The sequence below is a fragment of the Oncorhynchus clarkii genome, chromosome 14 (genome assembly GCF_045791955.1).
Source record: "Oncorhynchus clarkii lewisi isolate Uvic-CL-2024 chromosome 14, UVic_Ocla_1.0, whole genome shotgun sequence".
Classification (NCBI taxonomy): Eukaryota; Metazoa; Chordata; class Actinopteri; order Salmoniformes; family Salmonidae; genus Oncorhynchus; species Oncorhynchus clarkii.
In genome coordinates, this window is record NC_092160.1 from 29,874,719 (window position 1) to 29,901,124 (window position 26,406).

The window sequence follows — 26,406 nt, forward strand, 5'->3', positions numbered from 1 at the left end:
CTGACACACCACTACTGCTACTGACACAACACTACTGCTACTGACACAACACAACTAAGAGTCTTTGGAACCTCCAGCCCAGGAGGAGACAAGGACTCCTTTTCCCCAGGCAGGGCTCTCCCTGGGCAGGTAGGAGAACAGAGAAGTCCCATTGACCCACAACTCACGCATGGGTCTATTTGTACTGAGAAATATTGTACGATGAGGCAAAACCACTAGACTTGCCACACACAGACACAGAGACACAAACACACACACACTCAGGGAGAGATGATGCAGGGAGTGTCCAGAGGATGAATGTTTCAGTGTAGTGAGATGATGTGGTTGAATAAATCATGTCAGTTTAGATAGACATGATGGGAGCAACATTACAGACTACTCTAACAGCATTCGCCTGATGGAACAAGTGGCTTACAAATGTGTGTGTGTGTGTGTGCGTATGGCAGGTTGAGGGGTCACCACGGAAACAAGTCTCCTAGATGAAGTGTCTGTGATGCGTGGCCGATACCTGGAGAGAGGGAGAGAGATAGATGGAGAGAGAGAGAGAAAGGAAGCGAGAGAGGGGAAGGGGGGCGAGAGAGGGAGAAAGAGAGAGAAGGAGAGTGAGGGGGCGAGAGAGGGGGAAAGAGCCTGAGAGAGAGAGGGGTGAGTGGAGAGAGAGAGAGAAAGGGGGGCGAGAGAGAGAGGAGTGAGAGAGAGCGAGAGAGATCCGCTCTCTACTCCAAGCCCTCAGCTCCATCAGTCCAGTATCAGACAGGGGGAAGTGGTTTTGTATCTTTTTATTAACCCCAGAGTAGAGCAAAGTGAGAAACACCTAGCTTGTGTCCAAAAAGGTATCATATCCACTACTTAGTACACTACTACATCTCATTTAGCAGAAATTCATTTCCACAGTCATTTGTGTTTCTTTTGGTAATTACAAGAGAGAGAGATACATGTTATTATTTAATGAAACCAAAAGGGAAAAATGGTTTACGCCCAGTATTCTTCTGTTTTAGGTCATGTGCATTAGGAAAGTGGAGTGGGCTGCTGACTCAGAGATTGATGTGTTTAGGGAGGACTATTTGTTGTGAATTGGAACTTCAGGACAGTCTAAATGTTCTCTAGTTTTTCTGCTAGAGAGCGACATGGTTCAGGATGGCTGGGTGAACCTTAATTCTGAGCTTGGTTAAGGATGGCTGGGTGAACCTTCATTCTAAGCTTGGTTAAGGATGGCTGGGTGAACCTTCATTCTGAGCTTGGTTAAGGATGGCTGGGTGAACCTTCATTCTAAGCTTGGTTAAGGATGGATGGACAAACCTTCATTCTGAGCTTGGTTAAGGATGGTTGGTTGAACCTTCATTCTGAGCTTGGTTAAGGATGGCTGGGCGAACCTTCATTCTGAGCTTGGTTAAGGATGGCTGGACGAACCTTCATTCTGAGCTTGGTTAAGGATGGCTGGGTATACCTTCATTCTGAGCTTGGTTAAGGATGGCTGGACGAACCTTAATTCTGAGCTTGGTTAAGGATGGCTGGGTGAACTTTCATTCTGAGCTTGGTTAAGGATGGCTGGACGAACCTTCATTCTGAGCTTGGTTAAGGATGGCTGGGTGAACCTTAATTCTGAGCTTGGTTAAGGATGGCTGGACGGATCTTCATTCTGAGCTTGGTTAAGGATGGCTGGACGAACCTTCATTCTGAGCTTTGACAATCATGTAATCTATGAGGTGCCAATACTTTGATCAAGGTGCTCCCAGGAAGTTTTGTATTTGTTTTTCATTTGGAACATGGTGTCTGTGATGGTGACTTCATTTTCAGCACAAAGGCGTAGCAATCTCATTGGCCAATGCTGTGCTTTCCTATTACTCCATTAGCAATCTCATTGGCCAATGCTGTGCTTTCCTATTACTCCATTAGCAATCTCATTGGCCAATGCTGTGCTTTCCTATTACTCCATTAGCAATCTCATTGGCCAATGCTGTGCTTTCCTATTACTCCATTAGCAATCTCATTGGCCAATGCTGTGCTTTCCTATTACTCCATTAGCAATCTCATTGGCCAATGCTGTGCTTTCCTATTACTCCATTAGTCTTTCGCTTATGCCAGTTGGTGTTTCTGTGAGATATGGCAGGAGGCAGTTCTTCAAGGCAACGCCCACACCATGCAGATATCGCCCTTCTGGGGCTGTATTCCTTTCAGAAGAAGATGTAGCCCTCTCTTTCCTCCCTGAGCGACCCTTCACCCAGGAGTCTGGTCTCACTGAGAGCAGAGATGATGGTATATTGCTTCAGCTCTGCTGCGATAAGTGCAGTCCTTCATTTCAGGCCTGGCGGCGTCATGGCTCGAGTCCAAAGGAGTCCTTATGTTCCATGTTGATAGTCGTAAGGGGACATATTTCTTCTTAATTCGCTGTCAACCGCTGAAACGGAATGTCCTGATAGGTGCGGTAGCACTATCTAGGAGAGTTAGAGTGGGCAATATTTTCCCCAGCTGGGTTGAGCAGTGTGGTTCCTAAAATGGGATTCTCAGACGTACAGGGGTCTGGAGCAGCTGCCACTCAAATCCCAGCTGCTGATGACCAATAGCCCTGTACCGCTACTGTGCAGGGGCCTGGCTAGGAGCTTCCTGATTATTCAATCCTGCCCCCGTTACCAAGCATCATGTCGCCAGAAGAATTTAATGGTGCAGGAAATCTAGGTGGAACTCCCAGAAGAGCATTAGTGGACACCTGCGTGATGAAATCATTTTAGGGACGTGGGGGATGTGCTTGTCATCACTTCTCTGCTGTTGGAAAATGATCTCTGGTGGCAAAAATAAAATCCAAGATGACCAGCACCTCCTCACAGCTGCAGGAGGCTGCATGAGCTCCAGTCTGGCATAGGACCAGCACCTCCCCACAGCTGCAGGAGGCTGCAAGAGCTTCAGTCTGGCAGAGGACCAACACCTCCCCACAGCTGCAGGAGGCTGCAGGAGCTCCAGTGTGTCAGAGGATCACCTGTCACACGTCGCCAGCACATTGCTTTAGTCTCATGGGGAGCTCCAGTGTGTCAGAGGATCACCTGTCACACATCGCCAGCACGTTGCTTTAGTCTCATGGGGAGCTCCAGTCTGTCAGAGGACCACCTGTCACACGTCGCCAGCACGTTGCTTTAGTCTCATGGGGAGCTCCAGTCTGTCAGAGGATCACCTGTCACACGTCACCAGCACGTTGCTTTAGTGTCATGGTGAGCTCCAGTCTGTCAGAGGATCACCTGTCACACGTCACCAGCACGTTGCTTTAGTGTCATGGTGAGCTCCAGTCTGTCAGAGGACCACCTGTCAGACGTCGCCAGCACGTTGCTTTAGTCTCATGGGGAGCTCCAGTCTGTCAGAGGACCACCTGTCAGACGTCGCCAGCACGTTGCTTTAGTCTCATGGGGAGCTCCAGTCTGTCAGAGGATCACCTGTCACACGTCGCCAGCACGTTGCTTTAGTCTCATGGGGAGCTCCAGTCTGTCAGAGGATCACCTGTCACACGTCGCCAGCACATTGCTTTAGTCTCATGGGGAGCTCCAGTCTGTCAGAGGACCACCTGTCAGACGTCGCCAGCACGTTGCTTTAGTCTCATGGGGAGCTCCAGTCTGTCAGAGGATCACCTGTCACACGTCGCCAGCACGTTGCTTTAGTCTCATGGGGAGCTCCAGTCTGTCAGAGGACCACCTGTCACACGTCGCCAGCACGTTGCTTTAGTCTCATGGGGAGCTCCCCTAGCCGTTGTCTTCCCAGACTTACCCATGAAGCAGTGGGGCAGTGGTTGGCCAATGCCAGGGCGTGTCCACATAATGTGGGCCTGCACATTTGGGGACCACTGCAGCTGCAACTCCTTCTGAGTTAGCCAGAGGCCGCAGGGACGCCCAGTTAACGTGTGTTGCCACAAGGAGACCTGGCAGAAGTCTTGGTGAAGAAGAGCCTGTGTACTGGCAAGGGAAGGCTTACATGCAGATCTGCTTCCAGGTTTACCACAAGGGCTAGCCAAGCTAACCAAGCAAACCAAGCTAGCCAAGTTAACCAAGCTAGCCAAGCTAACCAAGCTAGCCAAGCTAACCAAGCTAGCCAAGCTAGCCAAGCTAACCAAGCTAGCCAAGCTAACCAAGCTAGCCAAGCTAACCAAGCTAGCCAAGCTAACCAAGCTAGCCAAGCTAGCCAAGCTAGCCAAGCTAGCCAAGCTAACCAAGCTAGCCAAGCTGCAATGACGCATGAGTGTTAGAATGTTTTCTTGTCTCCTCTCTCTCCAGGTTCTTCCTCAAGTTCTTCCTGAAGTGCAACCAGAACTGTCTGAAGAACGCAGGGAACCCACGAGACATGAGGCGCTTTCAGGTGGGAGAGAGAGAACCGCAAAACCTCATTTTACATCATTTCTTTAGACACAACGGTAATGCTGTTTGATGGGAGCTCTCAGGTCCTGTCTCACGTGTCCTTGTCTGTCCCCTTTTCCTCTATGTCTCCTGTCCCTGTCTGTCCCAGGTGGTCGTGTCTACCACGGTGAGTGTGGACGGTCATGTCCTCTCTGTCTCTGACAACATCTTTGTCCACAACAACTCTAAACACGGTCGCCGGGCCAGGAGAATAGACCCCTCAGAAGGAACACCCTCGTACCTGGAGCATGGTAAACACTCCTGTCCCCCCCCTCTCTCACTCTTTTCTATATGTCTCTCCCCCCTCTCTCACTCTTTTCTATATCTCTCTCGCCCCCTCTCTCAGTCTTTTCTATGTCTCTTCCCCCACTCTCACTCTTTTCTACATGTCTCTCTCGCCCCCTCTCTCACTCTTTTCTATGTCTCTCTCTCCCCCTCTCTCACTCTATTCCATATCTCTCTCGCCCCCTCTCTCACTCTTTTCTATATGTCTCTCTCGCCCCCTCTCTCACTCTTTTCTATATGTCTCTCTCGCCCCCTCTCGCACTCTTTTCTACATGTCTCTCTCGCTCACTCTTTTCTATATGTCTCTCTCCCCCCTCTCTCACTCTTTTCCATGTCTCTCTCGCCCCCTCTCTCACTCTTTTCTATATGTCTCTCTCGCCCCCTCTCTCACTCTTTTCTATATGTCTCTCTCGCCCCCTCTCTCACTCTTTTCTATGTTTCTCTCGCCCCCTCTCTCACTCTTTTCTATGTCTCTCTCACCCCCTCGCTCACTCTTTTCTATATGTCTCTCTCGCCCCCTCTCTCACTCTTTTCTATATGTCTCTCTCGCCCCCTCTCTCACTCTTTTATATATGTCTCTCTCGCCCCCTCGCTCACTCTTTTCTATGTCTCCCCCCCTCTCTCGCTCTTTTCTATATGTCTCTCTACCCCCTCTCTCACTCTTTTCTATATGTCTCTCTACCCCCTCTCTCACTCTTTTCTATATGTCTCTCTACCCCCACTCTCACTCTTTTCTATATCTCTCTCGCCCCCTCTCTGACTCTTTTCTATATGTCTCTCTCGCCCCCTCTCTCACTCTTTTCTATATGTCTCTCTCGCCCCCTCGCTCACTCTTTTCTATGTCTCTTCCCCCACTCTCACTCTTTTCTATATCTCTCTCGGCCCCTCTCTCACTCTTTTCTATGTCTCTCTCTCCCCCTCTCTCACTCTATTCCATATCTCTCTCGCCCCCTCTCTCACTCTTTTCTATATGTCTCTCCCCCCTCTCTCACTCTTTTCTATATCTCTCTCGCCCCCTCTCTCACTCTTTTCTATGTCTCTTCCCCCACTCTCACTCTTTCTATATCTCTCTCGCCCCCTCTCTCATTCTTTTCTATGTCTCTCTCTTCCCCTCTCTCACTCTATTCCATATCTCACTCGCCCCCTCTCTCACTCTTTTCTATGTCTCTCTCGCCCCCTCTCTCACTCTTTTCTATATGTCTCTCTCGCCCCCTCTCTCACTCTTTTCTACATGTCTCTCTCGCTCACTCTTTTCTATATGTCTCTCTCCCCCCTCTCTCACTCTTTTCCATGTCTCTCTCGCCCCCTCTCTCACTCTTTTCTATATGTCTCTCTCGCCCCCTCTCTCACTCTTTTCTATATGTCTCTCTCGCCCCCTCTCTCACTCTTTTCTATGTCTCTCTCGCCCCCTCTCTCACTCTTTTCTATGTCTCTCTCACCCCCTCGCTCACTCTTTTCTATATGTCTCTCTCGCCCCCTCTCTCACTCTTTTCTATATGTCTCTCTCTCCCCCTCGCTCACTCTTTTCTATGTCTCCCCCCCTCTCTCACTCTTTTCTATATGTCTCTCTACCCCCTCTCTCACTCTTTTCTATATGTCTCTCTACCCCCACTCTCACTCTTTTCTATATCTCTCTCGCCCCCTCTCTCACTCTTTTCTATGTCTCTCTCGCCCCCTCTCTCACTCTTTTCTATGTCTCTCTCACCCCCTCGCTCACTCTTTTCTATATGTCTCTCTCGCCCCCTCTCTCACTCTTTTCTATATGTCTCTCTCGCCCCCTCTCTCACTCTTTTCTATATGTCTCTCTCGCCCCCTCGCTCACTCTTTTCTATGTCTCCCCCCCCCCTCTCTCACTCTTTTCTATATGTCTCTCTACCCCCTCTCTCACTCTTTTCTATATGTCTCTCTACCCCCACTCTCACTCTTTTCTATATCTCTCTCGCCCCCTCTCTCACTCTTTTCTATATGTCTCTCTACCCCCTCTCTCATTCTTTTCTATATGTCTCTCTACCCCCACTCTCACTCTTTTCTATATCTCTCTCGCCCCCTCTCTCACTCTTTTCTATATGTCTCTCTCGCCCCCTCTCTCACTCTTTTCTATATGTCTCTCTCGCCCCCTCGCTCACTCTTTTCTATGTCTCTTCCCCCACTCTCACTTTTTTCTATATCTCTCTCGCCCCCTCTCTCACTCTTTTCTATGTCTCTCTCTCCCCCTCTCTCACTCTATTCCATATCTCTCTCGCCCCCTCTCTCACTCTTTTCTATATGTCTCTCCCCCCTCTCTCACTCTTTTCTATATCTCTCTCGCCCCCTCTCTCACTCTTTTCTATGTCTCTTCCCCCACTCTCACTCTTTTCTACATGTCTCTCTCGCCCCCTCTCTCACTCTTTTCTATGTCTCTCTCTCCCCCTCTCTCACTCTATTCCATATCTCTCTCGCCCCCTCTCTCACTCTTTTCTATATGTCTCTCTCGCCCCCTCTCTCACTCTTTTCTATATGTCTCTCTCGCCCCCTCTCTCACTCTTTTCTACATGTCTCTCTCGCTCACTCTTTTCTATATGTCTCTCTCCCCCCTCTCTCACTCTTTTCCATGTCTCTCTCGCCCCCTCTCTCACTCTTTTCTATATGTCTCTCTCGCCCCCTCTCTCACTCTTTTCTATATGTCTCTCTCGCCCCCTCTCTCACTCTTTTCTATGTCTCTCTCGCCCCCTCTCTCACTCTTTTCTATGTCTCTCTCACCCCCTCGCTCACTCTTTTCTATATGTCTCTCTCGCCCCCTCTCTCACTCTTTTCTATATGTCTCTCTCGCCCCCTCTCTCACTCTTTTCTACATGTCTCTCTCGCTCACTCTTTTCTATATGTCTCTCTCCCCCCTCTCTCACTCTTTTCCATGTCTCTCTCGCCCCCTCTCTCACTCTTTTCTATATGTCTCTCTCGCCCCCTCTCTCACTCTTTTCTATATGTCTCTCTCGCCCCCTCTCTCACTCTTTTCTATGTCTCTCTCGCCCCCTCTCTCACTCTTTTCTATGTCTCTCTCACCCCCTCGCTCACTCTTTTCTATATGTCTCTCTCGCCCCCTCTCTCACTCTTTTCTATATGTCTCTCTCGCCCCTCTCTCACTCTTTTCTATATGTCTCTCTCGCCCCCTCGCTCACTCTTTTCTATGTCTCCCCCCCCTCTCTCACTCTTTTCTATATGTCTCTCTACCCCCTCTCTCACTCTTTTCTATATGTCTCTCTACCCCCTCTCTCACTATTTTCTATATGTCTCTCTACCCCCACTCTCACTCTTTTCTATATCTCTCTCGCCCCCTCTCGGACTCTTTTCTATATGTCTCTCTCGCCCCCTCTCTCACTCTTTTCTATATGTCTCTCTTGCCCCCTCGCTCACTCTTTTCTATGTCTCTTCCCCCACTCTCACTCTTTTCTATATCTCTCTCGCCCCCTCTCTCACTCTTTTCTATGTCTCTCTCTCCCCCTCTCCCACTCTATTCCATATCTCTCTCGCCCCCTCTCTCACTCTTTTCTATATGTCTCTCCCCCCTCTCTCACTCTTTTCTATATCTCTCTCGCCCCCTCTCTCACTCTTTTCTATGTCTCTTCCCCCACTCTCACTCTTTTCTATATCTCTCTCGCCCCCTCTCTCACTCTTTTCTATGTCTCTCTCTCCCCCTCTCTCACTCTATTCCATATCTCGCTCGCCCCCTCTCTCACTCTTTTCTATGTCTCTCTCGCCCCCTCTCTCACTCTTTTCTATATGTCTCTCTCGCCCCCTCTCTCACTCTTTTCTACATGTCTCTCTCGCTCACTCTTTTCTATATGTCTCTCTCCCCCCTCTCTCACTCTTTTCCATGTCTCTCTCGCCCCCTCTCTCACTCTTTTCTATATGTCTCTCTCGCCCCCTCTCTCACTCTTTTCTATATGTCTCTCTCGCCCCCTCTCTCACTCTTTTCTATGTCTCTCTCGCCCCCTCTCTCACTCTTTTCTATGTCTCTCTCACCCCCTCGCTCACTCTTTTCTATATGTCTCTCTCGCCCCCTCTCTCACTCTTTTCTATGTCTCTCTCGCCCCCTCTCTCACTCTTTTCTATGTCTCTCTCACCCCCTCGCTCACTCTTTTCTATATGTCTCTCTCGCCCCCTCTCTCACTCTTTTCTATATGTCTCTCTCGCCCCTCTCTCACTCTTTTCTATATGTCTCTCTCGCCCCCTCGCTCACTCTTTTCTATGTCTCCCCCCCCTCTCTCACTCTTTTCTATATGTCTCTCTACCCCCTCTCTCACTCTTTTCTATATGTCTCTCTACCCCCTCTCTCACTATTTTCTATATGTCTCTCTACCCCCACTCTCACTCTTTTCTATATCTCTCTCGCCCCCTCTCTGACTCTTTTCTATATGTCTCTCTCGCCCCCTCTCTCACTCTTTTCTATATGTCTCTCTTTCCCCCTCGCTCACTCTTTTCTATGTCTCTTCCCCCACTCTCACTCTTTTCTATATCTCTCTCGCCCCCTCTCTCACTCTTTTCTATGTCTCTCTCTCCCCCTCTCTCACTCTATTCCATATCTCTCTCGCCCCCTCTCTCACTCTTTTCTATATGTCTCTCCCCCCTCTCTCACTCTTTTCTATATCTCTCTCGCCCCCTCTCTCACTCTTTTCTATGTCTCTTCCCCCACTCTCACTCTTTTCTATATCTCTCTCGCCCCCTCTCTCACTCTTTTCTATGTCTCTCTCTCCCCCTCTCTCACTCTATTCCATATCTCGCTCGCCCCCTCTCTCACTCTTTTCTATATGTCTCTCTCGCCCCCTCTCTCACTCTTTTCTACATGTCTCTCTCGCTCACTCTTTTCTATATGTCTCTCTCCCCCCTCTCTCACTCTTTTCCATGTCTCTCTCGCCCCCTCTCTCACTCTTTTCTATATGTCTCTCTCGCCCCCTCTCTCACTCTTTTCTATATGTCTCTCTCGCCCCCTCTCTCACTCTTTTCTATGTCTCTCTCGCCCCCTCTCTCACTCTTTTCTATGTCTCTCTCACCCCCTCGCTCACTCTTTTCTATATGTCTCTCTCGCCCCCTCTCTCACTCTTTTCTATATGTCTCTCTCGCCCCCTCTCTCACTCTTTTCTATATGTCTCTCTCGCCCCCTCTCTCACTCTTTTCTACATGTCTCTCTCGCTCACTCTTTTCTATATGTCTCTCTCCCCCCTCTCTCACTCTTTTCCATGTCTCTCTCGCCCCCTCTCTCACTCTTTTCTATATATCTCTCTCGCCCCCTCTCTCACTCTTTTCTATATGTCTCTCTCGCCCCCTCTCTCACTCTTTTCTATGTCTCTCTCGCCCCCTCTCTCACTCTTTTCTATGTCTCTCTCACCCCCTCGCTCACTCTTTTCTATATGTCTCTCTCGCCCCCTCTCTCACTCTTTTCTATATGTCTCTCTCGCCCCCTCTCTCACTCTTTTCTATATGTCTCTCTCGCCCCCTCGCTCACTCTTTTCTATGTCTCCCCCCCCTCTCTCACTCTTTTCTATATGTCTCTCTACCCCCTCTCTCACTCTTTTCTATATGTCTCTCTCCCCCCTCTCTCACTCTTTTCCATGTCTCTCTCGCCCCTCTCTCACTCTTTTCTATATGTCTCTCTCGCCCCCTCTCTCACTCTTTTCTATATGTCTCTCTCGCCCCCTCTCTCACTCTTTTCTATGTCTCTCTCGCCCCCTCTCTCACTCTTTTCTATGTCTCTCTCACCCCCTCGCTCACTCTTTTCTATATGTCTCTCTCGCCCCCTCTCTCACTCTTTTCTATATGTCTCTCTCGCCCCTCTCTCACTCTTTTCTATATGTCTCTCTCGCCCCCTCGCTCACTCTTTTCTATGTCTCCCCCCCCTCTCTCACTCTTTTCTATATGTCTCTCTACCCCCTCTCTCACTCTTTTCTATATGTCTCTCTACCCCCTCTCTCACTATTTTCTATATGTCTCTCTACCCCCACTCTCACTCTTTTCTATATCTCTCTCGCCCCCTCTCTGACTCTTTTCTATATGTCTCTCTCGCCCCCTCTCTCACTCTTTTCTATATGTCTCTCTTGCCCCCTCGCTCACTCTTTTCTATGTCTCTTCCCCCACTCTCACTCTTTTCTATATCTCTCTCGCCCCCTCTCTCACTCTTTTCTATGTCTCTCTCTCCCCCTCTCTCACTCTATTCCATATCTCTCTCGCCCCCTCTCTCACTCTTTTCTATATGTCTCTCCCCCCTCTCTCACTCTTTTCTATATCTCTCTCGCCCCCTCTCTCACTCTTTTCTATGTCTCTTCCCCCACTCTCACTCTTTTCTATATCTCTCTCGCCCCCTCTCTCACTCTTTTCTATGTCTCTCTCTCCCCCTCTCTCACTCTATTCCATATCTCGCTCGCCCCCTCTCTCACTCTTTTCTATATGTCTCTCTCGCCCCCTCTCTCACTCTTTTCTATATGTCTCTCTCGCCCCCTCTCTCACTCTTTTCTATGTCTCTCTCACCCCCTCGCTCACTCTTTTCTATATGTCTCTCTCGCCCCCTCTCTCACTCTTTTCTATATGTCTCTCTCGCCCCCTCGCTCACTCTTTTCTATGTCTCCCCCCCTCTCTCACTCTTTTCTATATGTCTCTCTACCCCCTCTCTCACTCTTTTCTATATGTCTCTCTACCCCCTCTCTCACTCTTTTCTATGTCTCTTCCCCCACTCTCACTCTTTTCTATATCTCTCTCGCCCCCTCTCTCACTCTTTTCTATGTCTCTCTCTCCCCCTCTCTCACTCTATTCCATATCTCGCTCGCCCCCTCTCTCACTCTTTTCTATGTCTCTCTCGCCCCCTCTCTCACTCTTTTCTATATGTCTCTCTCGCCCCCTCTCTCACTCTTTTCTACATGTCTCTCTCGCTCACTCTTTTCTATATGTCTCTCTCCCCCCTCTCTCACTCTTTTCCATGTCTCTCTCGCCCCCTCTCTCACTCTTTTCTATATGTCTCTCTCGCCCCCTCTCTCAGTCTTTTCTATATGTCTCTCTCGCCCCCTCTCTCACTCTTTTCTATGTCTCTCTCGCCCCCTCTCTCACTCTTTTCTATGTCTCTCTCACCCCCTCGCTCACTCTTTTCTATATGTCTCTCTCGCCCCCTCTCTCACTCTTTTCTATATGTCTCTCGCGCCCCCTCGCTCACTCTTTTCTATGTCTCCCCCCCTCTCTCACTCTTTTCTATATGTCTCTCTACCCCCTCTCTCACTCTTTTCTATATGTCTCTCTACCCCCTCTCTCACTCTTTTCTATATGTCTCTCTACCCCCACTCTCACTCTTTTCTATATCTCTCTCGCCCCCTCTCTCACTCTTTTCTATGTCTCTCTCGCCCCCTCTCTCACTCTTTTCTATGTCTCTCTCACCCCCTCGCTCACTCTTTTCTATATGTCTCTCTCGCCCCCTCTCTCACTCTTTTCTATATGTCTCTCTCGCCCCCTCTCTCACTCTTTTCTATATGTCTCTCTCGCCCCCTCGCTCACTCTTTTCTATGTCTCCCCCCCCTCTCTCACTCTTTTCTATATGTCTCTCTACCCCCTCTCTCACTCTTTTCTATATGTCTCTCTACCCCCTCTCTCATTCTTTTCTATATGTCTCTCTACCCCCACTCTCACTCTTTTCTATATCTCTCTCGCCCCCTCTCTGACTCTTTTCTATATGTCTCTCTCGCCCCCTCTCTCACTCTTTTCTATATGTCTCTCTCGCCCCCTCGCTCACTCTTTTCTATGTCTCTTCCCCCACTCTCACTTTTTTCTATATCTCTCTCGCCCCCTCTCTCACTCTTTTCTATGTCTCTCTCTCCCCCTCTCTCACTCTATTCCATATCTCTCTCGCCCCCTCTCTCACTCTTTTCTATATGTCTCTCCCCCCTCTCTCACTCTTTTCTATATCTCTCTCGCCCCCTCTCTCACTCTTTTCTATGTCTCTTCCCCCACTCTCACTCTTTTCTACATGTCTCTCTCGCCCCCCTCTCACTCTTTTCTATGTCTCTCTCTCCCCCTCTCTCACTCTATTCCATATCTCTCTCGCCCCCTCTCTCACTCTTTTCTATATGTCTCTCTCGCCCCCTCTCTCACTCTTTTCTATATGTCTCTCTCGCCCCCTCTCTCACTCTTTTCTACATGTCTCTCTCGCTCACTCTTTTCTATATGTCTCTCTCCCCCCTCTCTCACTCTTTTCCATGTCTCTCTCGCCCCCTCTCTCACTCTTTTCTATATGTCTCTCTCGCCCCCTCTCTCACTCTTTTCTATATGTCTCTCTCGCCCCCTCTCTCACTCTTTTCTATGTCTCTCTCGCCCCCTCTCTCACTCTTTTCTATGTCTCTCTCACCCCCTCGCTCACTCTTTTCTATATGTCTCTCTCACCCCCTCTCTCACTCTTTTCTATATGTCTCTCTCGCCCCCTCTCTCACTCTTTTCTACATGTCTCTCTCGCTCACTCTTTTCTATATGTCTCTCTCCCCCCTCTCTCACTCTTTTCCATGTCTCTCTCGCCCCTCTCTCACTCTTTTCTATATGTCTCTCTCGCCCCCTCTCTCACTCTTTTCTATATGTCTCTCTCGCCCCCTCTCTCACTCTTTTCTATGTCTCTCTCGCCCCCTCTCTCACTCTTTTCTATGTCTCTCTCACCCCCTCGCTCACTCTTTTCTATATGTCTCTCTCGCCCCCTCTCTCACTCTTTTCTATATGTCTCTCTCGCCCCTCTCTCACTCTTTTCTATATGTCTCTCTCGCCCCCTCGCTCACTCTTTTCTATGTCTCCCCCCCCTCTCTCACTCTTTTCTATATGTCTCTCTACCCCCTCTCTCACTCTTTTCTATATGTCTCTCTACCCCCTCTCTCACTATTTTCTATATGTCTCTCTACCCCCACTCTCACTCTTTTCTATATCTCTCTCGCCCCCTCTCTGACTCTTTTCTATATGTCTCTCTCGCCCCCTCTCTCACTCTTTTCTATATGTCTCTCTTTCCCCCTCGCTCACTCTTTTCTATGTCTCTTCCCCCACTCTCACTCTTTTCTATATCTCTCTCGCCCCCTCTCTCACTCTTTTCTATGTCTCTCTCTCCCCCTCTCTCACTCTATTCCATATCTCTCTCGCCCCCTCTCTCACTCTTTTCTATATGTCTCTCCCCCCTCTCTCACTCTTTTCTATATCTCTCTCGCCCCCTCTCTCACTCTTTTCTATGTCTCTTCCCCCACTCTCACTCTTTTCTATATCTCTCTCGCCCCCTCTCTCACTCTTTTCTATGTCTCTCTCTCCCCCTCTCTCACTCTATTCCATATCTCGCTCGCCCCCTCTCTCACTCTTTTCTATATGTCTCTCTCGCCCCCTCTCTCACTCTTTTCTATATGTCTCTCTCGCCCCCTCTCTCACTCTTTTCTACATGTCTCTCTCGCTCACTCTTTTCTATATGTCTCTCTCCCCCCTCTCTCACTCTTTTCCATGTCTCTCTCGCCCCCTCTCTCACTCTTTTCTATATGTCTCTCTCGCCCCCTCTCTCACTCTTTTCTATATGTCTCTCTCGCCCCCTCTCTCACTCTTTTCTATGTCTCTCTCGCCCCCTCTCTCACTCTTTTCTATGTCTCTCTCACCCCCTCGCTCACTCTTTTCTATATGTCTCTCTCGCCCCCTCTCTCACTCTTTTCTATATGTCTCTCTCGCCCCCTCTCTCACTCTTTTCTATATGTCTCTCTCGCCCCCTCTCTCACTCTTTTCTACATGTCTCTCTCGCTCACTCTTTTCTATATGTCTCTCTCCCCCCTCTCTCACTCTTTTAAATGTCTCTCTCGCCCCCTCTCTCACTCTTTTCTATATATCTCTCTCGCCCCCTCTCTCACTCTTTTCTATATGTCTCTCTCGCCCCCTCTCTCACTCTTTTCTATGTCTCTCTCGCCCCCTCTCTCACTCTTTTCTATGTCTCTCTCACCCCCTCGCTCACTCTTTTCTATATGTCTCTCTCGCCCCCTCTCTCACTCTTTTCTATATGTCTCTCTCGCCCCCTCTCTCACTCTTTTCTATATGTCTCTCTCGCCCCCTCGCTCACTCTTTTCTATGTCTCCCCCCCCTCTCTCACTCTTTTCTATATGTCTCTCTACCCCCTCTCTCACTCTTTTCTATATGTCTCTCTCCCCCCTCTCTCACTCTTTTCCATGTCTCTCTCGCCCCTCTCTCACTCTTTTCTATATGTCTCTCTCGCCCCCTCTCTCACTCTTTTCTATATGTCTCTCTCGCCCCCTCTCTCACTCTTTTCTATGTCTCTCTCGCCCCCTCTCTCACTCTTTTCTATGTCTCTCTCACCCCCTCGCTCACTCTTTTCTATATGTCTCTCTCGCCCCCTCTCTCACTCTTTTCTATATGTCTCTCTCGCCCCTCTCTCACTCTTTTCTATATGTCTCTCTCGCCCCCTCGCTCACTCTTTTCTATGTCCCCCCCCCCTCTCTCACTCTTTTCTATATGTCTCTCTACCCCCTCTCTCACTCTTTTCTATATGTCTCTCTACCCCCTCTCTCACTATTTTCTATATGTCTCTCTACCCCCACTCTCACTCTTTTCTATATCTCTCTCGCCCCCTCTCTGACTCTTTTCTATATGTCTCTCTCGCCCCCTCTCTCACTCTTTTCTATATGTCTCTCTTGCCCCCTCGCTCACTCTTTTCTATGTCTCTTCCCCCACTCTCACTCTTTTCTATATCTCTCTCGCCCCCTCTCTCACTCTTTTCTATGTCTCTCTCTCCCCCTCTCTCACTCTATTCCATATCTCTCTCGCCCCCTCTCTCACTCTTTTCTATATGTCTCTCCCCCCTCTCTCACTCTTTTCTATATCTCTCTCGCCCCCTCTCTCACTCTTTTCTATGTCTCTTCCCCCACTCTCACTCTTTTCTATATCTCTCTCGCCCCCTCTCTCACTCTTTTCTATGTCTCTCTCTCCCCCTCTCTCACTCTATTCCATATCTCGCTCGCCCCCTCTCTCACTCTTTTCTATATGTCTCTCTCGCCCCCTCTCTCACTCTTTTCTATATGTCTCTCTCGCCCCCTCTCTCACTCTTTTCTACATGTCTCTCTCGCTCACTCTTTTCTATATGTCTCTCTCCCCCCTCTCTCACTCTTTTCCATGTCTCTCTCGCCCCCTCTCTCACTCTTTTCTATATGTCTCTCTCGCCCCCTCTCTCACTCTTTTCTATATGTCTCTCTCGCCCCCTCTCTCACTCTTTTCTATGTCTCTCTCGCCCCCTCTCTCACTCTTTTCTATGTCTCTCTCACCCCCTCGCTCACTCTTTTCTATATGTCTCTCTCGCCCCCTCTCTCACTCTTTTCTATATGTCTCTCTCGCCCCCTCTCTCACTCTTTTCTATATGTCTCTCTCGCCCCCTCTCTCACTCTTTTCTACATGTCTCTCTCGCTCACTCTTTTCTATATGTCTCTCTCCCCCCTCTCTCACTCTTTTCCATGTCTCTCTCGCCCCCTCTCTCACTCTTTTCTATATATCTCTCTCGCCCCCTCTCTCACTCTTTTCTAAATGTCTCTCTCGCCCCCTCTCTCACTCTTTTCTATGTCTCTCTCGCCCCCTCTCTCACTCTTTTCTATGTCTCTCTCACCCCCTCGCTCACTCTTTTCTATATGTCTCTCTCGCCCCCTCTCTCACTCTTTTCTATGTCTCTCTACCCCCTCTCTCACTCTTTTCTATATGTCTCTCTACCCCCTCTCTCACTCTTTTCTATATGTCTCTCTACCCCCACTCTCACTCTTTTCTATATCTCTCTCGCCCCCTCTCTGACTCTTTTCTACATGTCTCTCCCCCTCTCTCACTCTTTTCTATATGTCTCTCTATATATATTTTTTCTCCCTCCTCAACTCTATCACTTCCTCTCCTCTCCCTCTTTCCACACTTTATTTCTCTCTCTTCTCATCCCCACTTCTCTCTCTCCCTTTTCACTTTTATCTCTCTCCTTTCTCTCTTTTATCTCTCTCCCTTCTCGCTTCCTTTTCCTCTCTTCTCATCCCCACTTCTCTCTCTCCCTTCTCTCTTTTATCTCTCTCCCTTCTCTCTTTTATCTCTCTCCCTTCTCTCTTTTATCTCTCTCCCTTCTCTCTTTTATCTCTCTCCCTTCTCGCTTCCTTTTCCTTTCTTCTCACCCCCTCTCCCCCTGCTCCTTTTTCCCTCTAAGATTCTTAACTCTCAGTGAGAGAGCAGAGAGCAGCAGTGAATCCTGTATTCCCCCAGTGGCCAGCTCTTGTTAGAACTGCCAATGTGTCTTATGAAGACCATGTGTCAAAGCAGGACTGTGGTGCTTATGAGGCCCCAGGAAGCTTAAAGACAACGCTGAGCTTATTTCCTATGAGACATGGTTAGGTTGATCCTCTAGCCGCTATCTATCTCTCTCTCTCTCTCCGCCCAAAGATTTTCCCAGGTTAACACACACATACATACTGTGTCCTCAGATAGTATTTAGACCCCTTGGCTTTTTCCATTTTTTTTAGGATGCAGCCTTATTCTAAAATGGATTAAATAGGTTTTTTTCCCTCATCAATCTACAAACAATACCCAATAATGACAAAGCGAAAACTGTTTTTTAGACATTTTAACTAAAAAATAAACAAAATAAAACAGAAATATGACATTTACATAATTATTCAGACTCTTTACTCAGTACTTTCTTGATGCACCTTTGGCAGCGATCACAGCCTCGTTTCCTCCTGGGTATGAAGCTACAAGCTTGGCACACCTTTATTTGGGGAGTTTGGGGAGTTTCTCCCCTTCCCTTCCCTAGATCCGTGTCTCGACACTATTCTGTCTCGGAGATCTAAGGACAATTTTTTCGATCTCATGGCTTGTTTTTTGCTCTTTTGGGACATTATACAGACAGGTGTGTGCCGTTGTAAATCATGTCCAATCAATTTAATTTACCACAGGTGGACTCCAATGAAGTTGTAGAAACGATGATCAATGGAAACAGGAGGCACCTGAAACTCAATTACAAGTCTCATAGCAAAGGGTCTGAGTACTTATGTAAATAAGGTATTTCTGTTTTTATTTCCTTTAAATTTGCAAAAAAAATCAAAAAAATCTGTTTTCACAATGAGCAACGAACACAACAGATGGCAGAGAGGAGGACCCCAAATATGATCCCTATCACATGGATTCATGTTTCACCATATGGTTGACATACACACACCCACACCCACAACCACACCCACACACACACACACACACACACACAAGCACGCACGCACACACACCATCAGTGTCTATGAAAAGACTTGCAGGATGAAGAGGAGGTGAGATGAAGAGAGTGAGAGGCAGATGAAGGAGGAGGAGAGAGAGGAGGGTGAAGAGAGAGACAGGAGAGAGACGGGGGAAAGTCATTCGGTAGTAAAGTGGATTACCCTGCTTTGGAGAATGACATCATGTCTGACAAGCTGAGGCTCTGTAAAGTAGAGGAGATTAAGCCTTTATTCATTTGTAATTCCACTGCTCTTCTTTTCTCCAATCTGATCCAGTAATGTAAAGCCTGTAATTATAAGATCCAGGGGTCAGTATTACGCCTCACAGCCGACCTGCTTATGAATTGGAGAATTTAGTTGTTCTCTTCATACAATCAGAATGGAGAAACTGTACTGTACCTTGTATTCCTGATTCTGCGTTAAAACTACATTTCGTCTCTCTCTCTCTCCGCTCCCTCCCTCCCTCCCACAGCCACCCCCTGTATCAAGGCGATCAGCCCCAGTGAGGGCTGGACAACAGGCGGGGCCACAGTCATTATCATAGGAGAAAACTTCTTTGATGGACTCCAGGTCATATTTGGTACCATGCTAGTCTGGAGTGAGGTCAGTAGCACATTTATCAGTGTGTGTGTGTGTGTGTGTGTGTGTGTGTGTGTGTGTGTGTGTGTGTGTGTGTGTGTGTGTATGACTGTGTGTGTGACTGTGTGCAACCGACAGAGAATCAAACAAAAAAACAGTGAGTCCGTGGTGCTCAAGACTGCCTTAGCCCTCTGAGCTAAAGCCAAGGCAATCAGGATGTTTTCTGTGCATTTATAAACTTCATCCTACCTTACATGTCAACTGAACATTTTCTATGGCTCTTGTAAATCTTGATACGTCTATTTCTTTCACTTTGATATAGAACATGTTATGGGGTCTGACAAGTGAAATACATATGTAACAAGAAAAACGTTTTTTGTCCCCTGTCGCCCTCTGTAGCTGATCACAGCCCACGCCATCCGGGTGCAGACTCCCCCCAGACACATCCCCGGGGTCGTAGAGGTCACGCTGTCATACAAGTCTAAACAGTTCTGCAAGGGCACACCTGGATGCTACATATACACAGGTAAATACACCTTAATTTAATAAGCCTGGATGCTACATATACACAGGTAAATACACCTTAATTTAATAAGCCTGGATGCTACATATACACAGGTAAATACACCTTAATTTAATAAGCCTGGATGCTACATATACACAGGTAAATACACCTTAATTTAATAAGCCTGGATGCTACATATACACAGGTAAATACACCTTAATTTAATAAGCCTGGATGCTACTAATACACAGGTAAATACACCTTAATTTAATAAGCCTGGATGCTACATATACACAGGTAAATACACCTTAATTTAATAAGCCTGGATGCTACATATACACAGGTAAATACACCTTAATTTAATAAGCCTGGATGTTACATATACACAGGTAAATACACCTTCATTTAATAAGCCTGGATGCTACATATACACAGGTAAATACACCTTAATTTAATAAGCCTGGATGCTACATATACACAGGTAAATACACCTTAATTTAATAAGCCTGGATGCTACATATACACAGGTAAATACACCTTAATTTAATAAGCCTGGATGCTACATATACACAGGTAAATACACCTTAATTTAATAAGCCTGGATGCTACATATACACAGGTAAATACACCTTAATTTAATAAGCCTGGATGCTACATATACACAGGTAAATACACCTTAATTTAATAAGCCTGGATGCTACATATACACAGGTAAATACACCTTAATTTAATAAGCCTGGATGCTACATATACACAGGTAAATACACCTTAATTTAATAAGCCCGGATGCTACATATACACAGGTAAATACACCTTAATTTAATAAGCCTGGATGCTACATATACACAGGTAAATACACCTTAATTTAATAAGCCTGGATGCTACATATACACAGGTAAATACACCTTAATTTAATAAGCCTGGATGCTACATATACACAGGTAAATACACCTTAATTTAATAAGCCTGGATGCTACATATACACAGGTAAATACACCTTAATTTAATAAGCCTGGATGTTACATATACACAGGTAAATACACCTTCATTTAATAAGCCTGGATTCTACATATACACAGGTAAATACACCTTAATTTAATAAGCCTGGATGCTACATATACACAGGTAAATACACCTTAATTTAATAAGCCTGGATGCTACATATACACAGGTAAATACACCTTAATTTAATAAGCCTGGATGCTACATATACTCAGGTAAATACACCTTAATTTAATAAGCCTGGATGCTACATATACACAGGTAAATACACCTTAATTTAATAAGCCTGGATGCTACATATACACAGGTAAATACACCTTAATTTAATAAGCCTGGATGCTACATATACACAGGTAAATACACCTTAATTTAATAAGCCTGGATGTTACATATACACAGGTAAATACACCTTCATTTAATAAGCCTGGATGCTACATATACACAGGTAAATACACCTTAATTTAATAAGCCTGGATGCTACATATACACAGGTAAATACACCTTAATTTAATAAGCCTGGATGCTACATATACACAGGTAAATACACCTTAATTTAATAAGCCTGGATGCTACATATACTCAGGTAAATACACCTTAATTTAATAAGCCTGGATGCTACATATACACAGGTAAATACACCTTAATTTAATAAGCCTGGATGCTACATATACACAGGTAAATACACCTTAATTTAATAAGCCTGGATGCTACATATACACAGGTAAAATACACCTTAATTTAATAAGCCTGGATGTTACATATACACAGGTAAATACAACTTAATTTAATAAGCCTGGATGCTACATATACACAGGTAAATACACCTTAATTTAATAAGCCTGGATGCTACATATACACAGGTAAATACACCTTAATTTAATAAGCCTGGATGCTACATATACACAGGTAAATACACCTTAATTTAATAAGCCTGGATGCTACATATACACAGGTAAATACACCTTAATTTAATAAGCCTGGATGCTACATATACACAGGTAAATACACCTTAATTTAATAAGCCTGGATGCTACATATACACAGGTAAATACACCTTAATTTAACACACCTGGATGCTACATATACACAGGTAAATACACCTTAATTTAATAAGCCTGGATGCTACATATACACAGGTAAATACACCTTAATTTAATAAGCCTGGATGCTACATATACACAGGTAAATACACCTTAATTTAATAAGCCTGGATGCTACATATACACAGGTAAATACACCTTAATTTAACACACCTGGATGCTACATATACACAGGTAAATACACCTTAATTTAATAAGCCTGGATGCTACATATACACAGGTAAATACACCTTAATTTAATAAGCCTGGATGCTACATATACACAGGTAAATACACCTTAATTTAATAAGCCTGGATGCTACATATACACAGGTAAATACACCTTAATTTAATAAGCCTGGATGCTACATATACACAGGTAAATACACCTTAATTTAATAAGCCTGGATGCTACATATACACAGGTAAATACACCTTAATTTAATACGCCTGGATGCTACATATACACAGGTAAATACACCTTAATTTAATAAGCCTGGATGTTACATATACACAGGTAAATACACCTTAAATTAATAAGCCTGGATGCTACATATACACAGGTAAATACACCTTAATTTAATACACCTGGATGCTACATATACACAGGTAAATACACCTTAATTTAATAAGCCTGGATGCTACATATACACAGGTAAATACACCTTAATTTAATACGCCTGGATGCTACATATACACAGGTAAATACACCTTAATTTAATAAGCCTGGATGTTACATATACACAGGTAAATACACCTTAAATTAATAAGCCTGGATGCTACATATACACAGGTAAATACACCTTAATTTAATACACCTGGATGCTACATATACACAGGTAAATACACCTTAATTTAACAAGCCTGGATGCTACATATACACAGGTAAATACACCTTAATTTAATAAGCCTGGATGTTACATATACACAGGTAAATACACCTTAATTTAATAAGCCTGGATGCTACATATACACAGGTAAATACACCTTAATTTAATAAGCCTGGATGTTACATATACACAGGTAAATACACCTTAATTTAATAAGCCTGGATGCTACATATACACAGGTAAATACACCTTAATTTAATAAGCCTGGATGCTACATATACACAGGTAAATACACCTTAATTTAATAAGCCTGGATGCTACATATACACAGGTAAATACACCTTAATTTAATAAGCCTGGATGCTACATATACACAGGTAAATACACCTTAATTTAATAAGCCTGGATGCTACATATACACAGGTAAATACACCTTAATTTAATAAGCCTGGATGCTACATATACACAGGTAAATACACCTTAATTTAATAAGCCTGGATGTTACATATACACAGGTAAATACACCTTCATTTAATAAGCCTGGATTCTACATATACACAGGTAAATACACCTTAATTTAATAAGCCTGGATGCTACATATACACAGGTAAATACACCTTAATTTAATAAGCCTGGATGCTACATATACACAGGTAAATACACCTTAATTTAATAAGCCTGGATGCTACATATACTCAGGTAAATACACCTTAATTTAATAAGCCTGGATGCTACATATACACAGGTAAATACACCTTAATTTAATAAGCCTGGATGCTATACACAGGTAAATACACAGGTAAATACACCTTAATTTAATAAGCCTGGATGCTACATATACACAGGTAAATACACCTTAATTTAATAAGCCTGGATGTTACATATACACAGGTAAATACACCTTAATTTAATAAGCCTGGATGCTACATATACACAGGTAAATACACCTTAATTTAATAAGCCTGGATGCTACATATACACAGGTAAATACACCTTAATTTAATAAGCCTGGATGCTACATATACACAGGTAAATACACCTTAATTTAATAAGCCTGGATGCTACATATACACAGGTAAATACACCTTAATTTAATAAGCCTGGATGCTACATATACACAGGTAAATACACCTTAATTTAATAAGCCTGGATGCTACATATACACAGGTAAATACACCTTAATTTAATAAGCCTGGATGCTACATATACACAGGTAAATACACCTTAATTTAATAAGCCTGGATGCTACATATACACAGGTAAATACACCTTAATTTAATAAGCCTGGATGCTACATATACACAGGTAAATACACCTTAATTTAATAAGCCTGGATGCTACATATACACAGGTAAATACACCTTAATTTAATAAGCCTGGATGCTACATATACACAGGTAAATACACCTTAATTTAATAAGCCTGGATGCTACATATACACAGGTAAATACACCTTAATTTAATAAGCCTGGATGCTACATATACACAGGTAAATACACCTTAATTTAATAAGCCTGGATGCTACATATACACAGGTAAATACACCTTAATTTAATAAGCCTGGATGTTACATATACACAGGTAAATACACCTTAATTTAATAAGCCTGGATGCTACATATACACAGGTAAATACACCTTAATTTAATAAGCCTGGATGCTACATATACACAGGTAAATACACCTTAATTTAATAAGCCTGGATGCTACATATACACAGGTAAATACACCTTAATTTAATAAGCCTGGATGCTACATATACTCAGGTAAATACACCTTAATTTAATAAGCCTGGATGCTACATATACACAGGTAAATACACCTTAATTTAATAAGCCTGGATGCTACATATACACAGGTAAATACACCTTAATTTAATAAGCCTGGATGCTACATATACACAGGTAAAATACACCTTAATTTAATAAGCCTGGATGTTACATATACACAGGTAAATACAACTTAATTTAATAAGCCTGGATGCTACATATACACAGGTAAATACACCTTAATTTAATAAGCCTGGATGCTACATATACACAGGTAAATACACCTTAATTTAATAAGCCTGGATGCTACATATACACAGGTAAATACACCTTAATTTAATAAGCCTGGATGCTACATATACACAGGTAAATACACCTTAATTTAATAAGCCTGGATGCTACATATACACAGGTAAATACACCTTAATTTAATAAGCCTGGATGCTACATATACACAGGTAAATACACCTTAATTTAACACACCTGGATGCTACATATACACAGGTAAATACACCTTAATTTAATAAGCCTGGATGCTACATATACACAGGTAAATACACCTTAATTTAATAAGCCTGGATGCTACATATACACAGGTAAATACACCTTAATTTAATAAGCCTGGATGCTACATATACACAGGTAAATACACCTTAATTTAATAAGCCTGGATGCTACATATACACAGGTAAATACACCTTAATTTAATACGCCTGGATGCTACATATACACAGGTAAATACACCTTAATTTAATAAGCCTGGATGTTACATATACACAGGTAAATACACCTTAAATTAATAAGCCTGGATGCTACATATACACAGGTAAATACACCTTAATTTAATACACCTGGATGCTACATATACACAGGTAAATACACCTTAATTTAATAAGCCTGGATGCTACATATACACAGGTAAATACACCTTAATTTAATACGCCTGGATGCTACATATACACAGGTAAATACACCTTAATTTAATAAGCCTGGATGTTACATATACACAGGTAAATACACCTTAAATTAATAAGCCTGGATGCTACATATACACAGGTAAATACACCTTAATTTAATACACCTGGATGCTACATATACACAGGTAAATACACCTTAATTTAATAAGCCTGGATGCTACATATACACAGGTAAATACACCTTAATTTAATAAGCCTGGATGCTACATATACACAGGTAAATACACCTTAATTTAATAAGCCTGGATGTTACATATACACAGGTAAATACACCTTAATTTAATAAGCCTGGATGCTACATATACACAGGTAAAATACACCTTAATTTAATAAGCCTGGATGCTACATATACACAAGTAAATACACCTTAATTTAACACACCTGAATGCTACATATACAGTCGTGGCCAAAAGTTTTGAGAATGACACAAATATTTATCTTCACAAAGTCTGCTGCCTCAGTGTCTAGATATTTTTGTCAGATGTTATTATGGAATACAAAGTATAATTACAAGCATTTCAAACGTGTCAAAGGCTATATTGACAATTACATGAAGTTGATGCAAAGAGTCAATATTTGCAGTGTTGACCCTTCTTTTTCAAGACCTCTTCAATCCGCCCTGGCATGCTGTCAATTAACTTCTGGGCCACATCCTGACTGATGGCAGCCCATTCTTGCACAATCAATGCTTGGAGTTTGTCAGAATTTGTGGGTTTTTGTTTGTCGACCCGCCTCTTGAGGATTGACCACACGTTCTCAATGGGATTAAGGTCTGGGGAGTTTCCTGGCCATGGACCCAAAATATCTATGTTTTGTTCCCCGAGCCACTTAGTTATCACTTTTGCCTCATGGCAAGGTGCTCCATCATGCTGGGAAAGGCATTGTTCATCACCAAACTGTTCCTGGATGGTTGGGAGAAGTTTCTCTCGGAGGATGTGTTGGTACCATTCTTTATTCATGGCTGTGTTCTTAGGCAAAATTGTGAGTCCAAAAGTCTTCGCCTCACTGTGTGTGCAAATGCACTCACACCTGCCTGCTGCCATTCTTGAGCAAGCTCTGTGTACTGGTGGTGCCCCGATCCCGCAGCTGAATCAACTTTAGGAGACGGTCCTGGCGCTTGCTGGACTTTCTTGGACGCCCTGAAGCCTTCTTCACAACAATTGAACCGCTCTCCTTGAAGTTCTTGATGATCCGATAAATGGTTGATTCAGGTGCAATCTTACTGGCAGCAATATCCTTGCCTGTGAAGCCCTTTTTGTGCAAAGCAATGATGACGGCACGTGTCTCCTTGCAGGTAACCATAGTTGACAGTGGAAGGACAATGATTCCAAGAACTACCCTCCGTTTGAAGCTTCCAGTCTGTTTTTTGAACTCAATCAGCATGACAGAGTGATGTCCAGCCTTGTCCTCCTCAACACTCACACCTGTGTTAACGAGAGAATCACTGACATGATGTTAGCTGGTCCTTTTGTGGCAGGGCTGAAATGCAGTGGAAATGTTTTTTGGGGTATTCAGTTCATTTGCATGGCAAAGAGGGGCTTTGCAATTAATTGATTCACTCTTCATAACATTCTGGAGTTTATGCAAATTGCCATCATACAAACTGAGGCAGCAGACTGTGAAAATGTATATTTGTGTCATTCTCAAAACTTTTGGCCACGACTGTACACAGGTACACCTTCATTTAACAAGCCTGGATGCTACATATACACAGGTATATACACCTTAATTTAACAAGTCTGGATGCTACATATACATACA

At 44.5% G+C, this 26,406-nt stretch overlaps 1 protein-coding gene across 2 annotated transcripts in view; it reads left to right on the plus strand.

Annotated features, from left to right (window-relative positions):
* LOC139366060 (transcription factor COE1-A-like) overlaps nt 1-26,406 on the plus strand; it is a 106,786-nt gene that overhangs the window by 30,391 nt on the left and 49,989 nt on the right. The window contains exons 7-10 of one of the 2 annotated variants that reach the window (XM_071103147.1): nt 4,254-4,335; nt 4,483-4,636; nt 18,378-18,508; nt 18,884-19,010. In XM_071103147.1, the coding sequence (XP_070959248.1) occupies nt 4,254-4,335; nt 4,483-4,636; nt 18,378-18,508; nt 18,884-19,010 (494 nt within the window). The remainder of the gene's footprint in view (nt 1-4,253; nt 4,336-4,482; nt 4,637-18,377; nt 18,509-18,883; nt 19,011-26,406) is intronic. The other variant, XM_071103148.1, reaches the window with a different exon arrangement.